This window comes from Stegastes partitus, unplaced genomic scaffold, assembly GCF_000690725.1.
Source record: "Stegastes partitus isolate 25-593 unplaced genomic scaffold, Stegastes_partitus-1.0.2 Scaffold1886, whole genome shotgun sequence".
NCBI classification, from domain to species: domain Eukaryota; kingdom Metazoa; phylum Chordata; class Actinopteri; family Pomacentridae; genus Stegastes; species Stegastes partitus.
Window position 1 is genome coordinate 55,605 of NW_007579617.1, and position 8,682 is coordinate 64,286.

General features: G+C 43.8%; 1 protein-coding gene across 1 annotated transcript in view; it reads left to right on the plus strand.

The window, feature by feature from the left end:
• Positions 1–8,682, plus strand: part of LOC103373023 (receptor-type tyrosine-protein phosphatase mu-like) — a gene marked incomplete at its 5' end in the record, with an annotated part of 108,638 nt that overhangs the window by 52,995 nt on the left and 46,961 nt on the right. The window contains 2 exons of the mRNA XM_008302820.1: positions 1,260–1,392; positions 5,157–5,189. Of these exons, the coding sequence (XP_008301042.1) occupies positions 1,260–1,392; positions 5,157–5,189 (166 nt within the window). The remainder of the gene's footprint in view (positions 1–1,259; positions 1,393–5,156; positions 5,190–8,682) is intronic.

Below are 8,682 nucleotides of genomic sequence, written 5' to 3' on the forward strand. Positions count from 1 at the left end.
GGTGTAGAAACGTCCTCACGGTGTAGAAACGTCCTCATAGTGTAGAAACGTCCTGAGGGTGTAGAATGTCCCCACTTGGGCAGGCAGACGTGTGGTGCCGACGGACACACTGACTGATGGCTGCTGTCAGGTCCGGATGTTGCTCTGAAATGACACATTACGTCTCGACGGAGACGTGTTAACCTGAACGTTTCTCGTCTACGAGTCACCTGAAGGATATTACACCTGGACACACACAGTGCTAATGGGTTTTTTGTGGCGCTGACAGCATCACATTACAGAGTCAGAGGAGACGGTTCCCCTGAAACAGAACCACTGCGACCCAGAACCTCATGGACCACAAAGAGCCAAATAAACCCTTTACATGTGACCTCAGTGGAGCTTGGAGGATTTTCGTCTTGTTGTCTGGGTTTGTAGTTTATCAGAAGTCAGTCAGTGTGAATGTTGTTGGTTATAACACAAAATAACAGAATCAGTTATTAGTTCAACTATAATTAACAGTAAAATCGATACAGAAGCACAAACGTATCCTCAAACAGTGGAGTCAGGTCGTGTTATTAGCAGTTAATGACTGCTCATAGTATTAACAACAGTAGCTCACAGTCTGGTAAATACAGACGCTGTTATCATGGAGGTCAGAGGTCATCACGGCCCCTTTAAAGGCACGTTTTATATCTTGCATATGAAGCTGGTGTGTACTTGTCTTATTGGTTCGTTATCATGTTTACATCAATGCATTTTTATCTAAGTTTCAACTGTTGTGTTAGAACAAGTTGGTGGAAACTGCAAAATGAATGAACAAAGAGTTTTTCAGCTGGCTGAGGTCTTCATCCAAACACGACGAGCTCACGTTGCGTTGGGTTGATGTTTTGCTAACATTCATTTTACGTTGGGCAGTTTTGTGGAAGCTTATATCGTTTCTCAAATGGCTGAAGTAGCAGAAACATCACTTTCCTCTTTGCTGACACACGTTTATCCATGACCATTGATTTAAATGGTCAGTTGATGTGATTGGACCTCATGGACCAATCACACCAGCGTGCATCATCTGAATGATGCTTATTAGTCAGAATTAATGTCTGAACGGTGGCTGGTGTTTGCTCTAATACTGGTTCAATACGTCCACTTCTCAAACAGTAAAACAACGTTTATGGAACTAGATGAATGTCTCTAACTGCTCATGTTCAGGTTAGGCCGGTTAACCTGAGTTAGTTTGCTACCACTAGTTAAAGGTAGTTAACGCTGGTTACTGGTTTCAGGAGCTGCGACCAGAAAACCAGAACCTGAGCAGGAGAAGCAGTCGGATCACACGGTGAAGATCGCTGGATCGATTGCAGGAGTCCTGCTCTTCATCATCATCTTCCTCGGGGTCATCTTGCTGATGAAGAAACGGTATGACAAACACACACCATCACACACACACTACAACTGTTCACTCCAGTTTTTAGACAAGACCTGAAGTTCAACTACAACCAGAAGAAAATACCTGCACAGGTGAGCTACAGGCAGCCACACTGCTCTTCCATGGTTCTTCAGAAAGCTCTCTGGTTTTTCAAAGCCCCGTCACCACTGAAGAACCTCTTTGTTTAGGAGATGGTTCTTCATTCTGTGGTTCTTGGAGGGTTCTTCATGTTTACTGGAGTTCTTTGGTGTGGTGGCAGGTAGCAGCAGCAAATCAGAGCTGCACCTGAACACTGGTTTCATCCCAATGAATCGTTTGTTCTATCAAACACCAGCAAACAGAAGCAAACAGGCATCTGAGAACATGTTGTGTCTGAGCCACAGTCCAGAACACTCAGTCATGTGTGTTCATGGAAGGAACCCAGAAATGCTGCAAATCCACTTTTCTGATTTTTAAAAACCCAAACAACTAAATGATTTGTTTGACTTGTTCACAAGTAGAAACTGGTGGCTCCACAGGTGTGTCCAGACAGTGACCAAAAGAAAAAATGACAAAATGTATAAATGATAAAAAAAAATTCCAAAAGTTATTGTCGGAAAGTCTCACAAAGAACCGTTAACGGCTCGTTAAACAAATAAACAACATTGATGGTGGTTAAAAGAACGTTTTTTATACCTTCAGAGGTTCTTTCAGGAGCTGTCGCTGTGCTGTTTGTGTTTCCACTCAGAACCTTCGTGTGGCGCTGTGCTGATGTTCTGCTCAGACCTTTTGAACTCTGTCTTGCTTGTCTGCGCTCGGTGTGTTCGGACGCTCTGCTGAGTCTTTGTTTCAGGCTCCCGACCACCGCGGAACCACAGCTCACACGGAACACTTCATCCATCATCTATACACCGCTTCATCCTCATTAAGCCCGTTTGGGTCGTGGGGGGCGGAGCCTGTCGCAGCAGTGTGGAACATGACGTACATGGAGGCCAGACTTGGTTGCTCATGTTTCTGTCCTACATTCAGAGAAACTGTTTGTCTCGTTGCAGCAACAGTCGGTGGCGTCATGGCGACAGAACGAGGTGCACATGATGCAGCTGAGAGGCATCAGAACCCAGCCCTGCATCGACCCACTAGCTTATCCTGGAATCTGACGCTTGTCTTTTTGAACCATTAACTATTGTTTGAATGTTGTTTTGTTCCACCTGAAGGCCAGGTGGGCCCGCATCTCTCAGACGTTCAGTCTGCAGGCGGACAGGACAAACAGAAAGTCTTCTTTTTGAAAGAATGCAAAGTTTGGAAATGTTTGTCTTTTTTTAACAATTTTTTATTTGAAAAATGAAATAAAAGGCTGTTTTTGGCTGAGTGCAGACCAGCAGCAGTGACCTGGTTCTAGTTCTGGCTCCGACCTAAATGAAGTCTGAACGGGTCAGAATGATGATGGCCAGTCTCAAACTGGACCTGTGTCAGACTGTTATTACATCTACGTTGAATCTGAGCCTCTCTGCATTCAGTACTCTCATTTTAGGCTTTTGTTTCTGAGTCTTTTGGACCAATCTGTGAACCCGCACGGTTCCATTCTGACAACAGACCTTCACGATCATTTGAGTCATTTTATAGGCAAAAAAAAACAACCGTGAAGTTAAGAAAAGTGAAGCATTTTGGGCTCCGTCTGATTAGAACACATTCAATGTTTTGGGTTTGTGGTCCGACATGTTTCCAGATGATAGTTCAGGATGAGTTTAGCTGTGATCAATGGTTCTGGTTCCTGATATTCTGTCAAACAGCTCTAACTGAAGCAGCTACCTGCCATCACACCAAGCAACTCCAGTAAACACGACGGACCTTTAAAGAACCACACAGAGTAGGTGAAGAACCGCTCCCTGAACAAAGAGGTTCTTCTGTTGGTGATGACGCTTTGAGAACTTAGTGAAGAACCACTAAAGAACCATTAATTTTCGAACAGTTCGTGTCCACAGATGTTCAGAAACGGGTTTCTTCAGCTGTAGAAAGAGATTCAGGATGGAGAGAAAAGGCTGTAAATGAAAGCGTGTAGCGATGCGGTGCCGGTTCTACTGGACGTCACAGTTCTGTCTGTGGGGAAACTGGACCAAGTTACATCAAAGACGCCATCGTGTCCGCACACTGGCAGCCACAGGAGCGATGATGAGGATGAATAATGGAGCAGATTGCAACAGTAATCACCATTAAACTGTATCTGGACCCACTTTATTCTCCAACATCAAACACACAACCCCGCTGGGACGCACACACTCACAGATACACAATTTATCCTGCACACACACTTACACACAGAGAGAACAGCTTCTGTGTTTGGAGAACGTTGGAGATGAGAGAGAAATTTAGATGAAAGAGCGTTTTATTCTTCTTTTTCAGAGTCGCCTCGAGCTGAATGGCTTCAGGCAACAGAGACACAGACACACACATTTTCATAAAGCCGAGTGTGTGTCGGTACAGTTGGTGAGTTTGACTCATCTGTCGGGTCGATCGAGCTCTGATCTCTCACAGATATTAGACAGAGACAGAACGAGGAAGGCGGCTGTTCGGGAACTAATGAGGTTTTTAATGTTGACGGGGTGCGTTTGATTTCCACTCTGTGACCAAACGGAGGTCAAAGTCATTACAGCGGGAAGCCGGGTGGAGAGACTCTAACAGGCTGCAGGCTGATGAGACTCCAGCTCTCAGAAACAGTCTGTAGGACGCGTTTCCATCTGCTTCATCCTGTCTTTTAGCAGCCGAACCAGTTTACAGCAGCTCCTGTTGCACTGCCGCCCGTGTTCAGGTCCCAGTGATGATCAGGTTCCATCACTCTGGAGCTGATGGTGGATGTTTACATCTGCTGGGTGACAATAAATCTGAAATGTCTGGTTTTGTGTTTACAGCTCATTCAGCAGGCCAACGTCTCCAACAAGTAATCACTGACTGTGGGAAAATGTCAAGTTCAACAGTCGTGTTTCAGATTTACTGCAATTGTTGGAATGTTCGTTCAACAGCTAAACTAATTTGTCCAAAAACAGATCTCAGCACAAGGTGGATTTTAGAACTTTTCACCAGGAGGTGACGGAGTTATTACATTGGCTCCTGTGGTTTATAGACATCTGCCATTGTAACTGCTGGCATGTTAACTCAAACTATAGACGACCAAGAATAAAACCCTGGGGAACGCCACGGGTCATTCTCCAACAGGACAATGGATGTTTAGCCACAACTGCTTTTTATGTGTTTTTCCTGGTTAAAGATTCTCTTTGATGCTGAATCAGTTTGAACTAGTTTGTTTTTTACGTTGGAGTTAAGATTTCACATCGAGGCAGAGAATATTTTCAACATGCTTGCATCTTCTTGTCGTATTCTTTCTGTCTTGTTTTCTACTGAAACTGTTCCCTGAGCAGACGGTGGTTCAGTGTTCGTCCTCGTTACCATTTGGTGGTAATTCTTCTGTTTTGTGAACATGTTCATGTGTATTTATGTAAATATACTGATACACAGAAACTCGTCGGAGCTTTTGCTCTGTGCCTTTTACACATTCACCTTGTTAACCAATCAGATGTGTCCCCGCCCCTTTACACTTTAAGTGACTCTTTGTATAAGCCAATCACTGCGCTCCACTCCTTCACCTCCACACAGAATAATTTACCTCATCTGTTCTGTTTATTTTCTCCGAGACATTAATCTGTTGTTTTTCCTTTTTCTGTTTTTCTGTTTTCTTTCCCTCCATTTCATCCTCCCTCTGCTCCGCCCCCCCACCACTCAGACGAAGAAATTATCACTCCTACACTTACTACCTGTAAGTAACCTGTTTGACCTCTGACCCTTCACCTGTGGCTTCAACCTAACATCCAACTTTAACACCTGAAATGCTAAGGCTCTGAGTGTGTGCTGCCTGTATCCTGCTTACCTTAAACCTGACCTAAACCTGACCTTAATCCTGACTTTAAACCTGACCTCAACCTGATCTAGACCAGATCCTAAACCTGACCCTGACCCTTTTTCGTCGCCTCTGACCTTTGACCCCAGGTGCTAAGCGTGAGTAGCATGTCTTGTTCTCACCTTTAGCATCATGCAGATGATTCAGGTGTCTAACCTGTGACCTGACTTTAATCGTGACAGTTCACACTCACTGACCTCGACCAGAACTCATCCTTCCACTTGGCCCACGTTTTCTGCCTCATCTCCAACTTTGACCTCTAACCCCTTCAACCAAAAGTTTCTTCATCCAAAATGCGACCACCTACAAACATGTGAACAACGACTGACGTGTCTTCTCATCAGCCATGACCTGCCCTGAACCAACTGAACCCGACCTTTGGACTTCTTCAGCTAAACAGTAGTTGGTTCCAGATTAATCGTTTGGTCGGTAAAACATCAGAAAACAGAGAAATGTTCGTCACAGTTATGCAAATCCCAAATTGGCATCTTAGAACATGTTGTTCTGTCTGACCAGCAGTCCAGAACCAGGTTTAGGAGATGTCAGCCTGGGGGTACAGATCCTGCTGTCTGTTTGGAGTGCCATAGGAACCCTTTTTTGATGGTTCTTTAAGGTGCTTTTGTTTTTTTGTATTTTTTAAGAACACTTTGAAGAAGTTGTTCTTTAAACAGCCTCCTAAATGGTTCTTTGTGGACCTAAACATGGTTCCTCTATGGCATCACTGTGAAGAACCAGTTTTCATATCAGCAAGTACCTTAATTGTTCTGAGTGGTCCTGACCACATTGCTCTCCACTAACACCATTCATGGAACATCTGAACCTGTAACTCCAGCAGCCCTCAACACTTCACCACCAACAGGTTCTGATACCTGCAGCCTGAACCGTCACACTTGCAGTCAAAACGCTGGAACTCTGCCACAAACCTATGAACTGACCGCCTCAGGCTGTTCATTCAGCTGGTCGGATCCTTTCTGTGACCTCTGAACTCACAATGGATCGAGGCGGTGACCCATGACGATGTACCCAGACCTCCATCACACCTTCAACACAGCTTTAAGCCCAACATTTCACCTCTGACCTGATCCTTGAACCTGAATGCATCATTTCCCCTAAAGTCAACCTGAACCTTCCTCCTACCCCACTCTGAATGTGTGTCAGCATGTTTCATCTCCAGTCTTCACATGAGCTTCACCCAAGCCTCTGCTGCATATCTGTATACGTGGTGACTCCCAGCTCTACCCTCTGCCTTGCTTGTGTTTTAGTCTCCACTGGTTGTAATGGACGTGTAGATAAAACCACCACTTACAAACATGTTGGTGAGGATGTTTGTTGGTTGCTATAGAAACTCTTGTGGAAACAGTGAGTTGAATGCAGTGAGCAAAGTGTTGAAACAGACTGCAGCTGGAGGAACATCTGAAGAACCAGACATTTCCCTGAAGGTAAAAGCAGAGTGAATGTCTAACGTAGTGGGACACAGCCGTGACTTCAGCAGCGTTTTCATGATGATCAGCATGTAGTGCTGTCAAAACCCTAATCCTAAAGCTAATCCTAAAGCTCAGCTGTTCTGTGGTGTTAGCTGTTTACAGATGGTTCCACTGCTCTGAGGAGTCAGTCCATCTGAAATCATCTCACATTTGTTCATGTTCTCGCACTTCCAGTCCAGCTGTGACTTTCGTATTGAAGTTTAAAACAACTTCCATAATAATCAGAAGAGTACATTGACCACAATAGCATTGCTCACGTTCGTACATCAGATAATCATGAAATATATGTTTGGACATGGAGTGTACGTCATGACCTGCAGCGACATATGGTTTAGAAAATATCACGAGTTCACTTCTGCATTATCATTTTGTTGTTAACTTGTGTTCAAAGATGGAACTTTTAATGAAGACTTCATTTTTCAATTCACATATATGTTGAACTGACTGTTTGAGCGACTTGTCTGTAGATTCTGAATCGTGATAAGCAGCTCAGGCGTTTGTCTGTGAGAGCTCCTTACATGTTGTTCAGTCTCAAATTTCAGTATGAGAAAAAAAACCTGCTGAAAGTGTGTCGATGGAAAATTATTTTTCAAAATTTAACTTGGAAAGTATGTGACGTGTCAATCCAAAATTTCACTGATATCTTTATAAATTTTATTTCATGTGCTAACTTTAGACAAATCAGAGATCAGAGGAGAACTTGTCTGAAAACCTGATGATCTGAGATGGGATGCCCCCTAAGTTAACGACTGTTACTCTATAGTCTACTACGAATGCATATATTGGTTCATTTTTAAAATTTTGTTATACATTTCCTTAATCGGCACTGTTGCTGCTGTAACACTACAAAAGTCCATCTTATTTTATCTTAACTTACAAAAAATATATAAGAAAGCAGCTAAAGTAGCTTTAGCTAAACTAAAAACAAAACCCAGCAAGGTACAGAAACAGAACCCTGAGGAACCCCACAACTAATTACTGACTGTAATTGATCAGGTTGCTGAATAGGTCATTCCCCGTCAATTCAATAAATCTGAGAATATTGCCCTCCTCAGAACATCTGGTTCTGTATCTGCAGCACCTTTATCTAATGACCCGAGTTCTACCTTCAGACTGTGAATACTCCAGAGCTCCAGAGTTAGCCGATGGAAGGACCATTTACCTCCAGAACATACCAGGACCATCTACAGACAGAATTCACTCTGTTGGAAATCTCCTCATTGCACTGATTGCTTCTTTCGTGGGCTTTGATTCGCTGTGGTTTGTGCTTTGCCACGTCTGCACTTGGATAAGAAGTGTTTTTAGTCTGTTCCAGCTCAGCTTCAGTTTCAGTTTCACCCGTTAGTTCAGATGAATCTCAGCCTCCAGCTTTAACACCGTTTCTGTTTCAAGCTGTGATGAGAAACCTGAAGAGTATAAATAGTGATCCTCAGCTTTTTGATCCATAAATACGGCGCTGGAGCAGAGAAACCTGCATTTCCCTCCAGGTTAGACTGAACGGTGTCGAACCGACGCCTCCTCAGGTCACCGCGGTGCTGGTGTGTATCTGCACACACACACTGCCGCCGTGTTTGTGTGTCCTTCAGCTGCACAACACTGATTAAAGAGAGAACTCCTCACAGACGTCATCTGTGTTCATCAGCTTTGTTATCGTCTGCTAAATGTTCACTTTGAGCTGCTGATCCAAACAAGAACCAGAATTTATCCGTCACCTCTGAACGTGAAGCTTTTCTGATTCATCAGCTTTTGTTCCTGCAGCGGTTCATCGACGGAACCAAATCCTGAAACGCAGCAACAGCAGCAACGATTAGTGTCTTTGTGATTAAACTCTATTAAGTGATAATACCAGTTACACCAGTCACACCAGT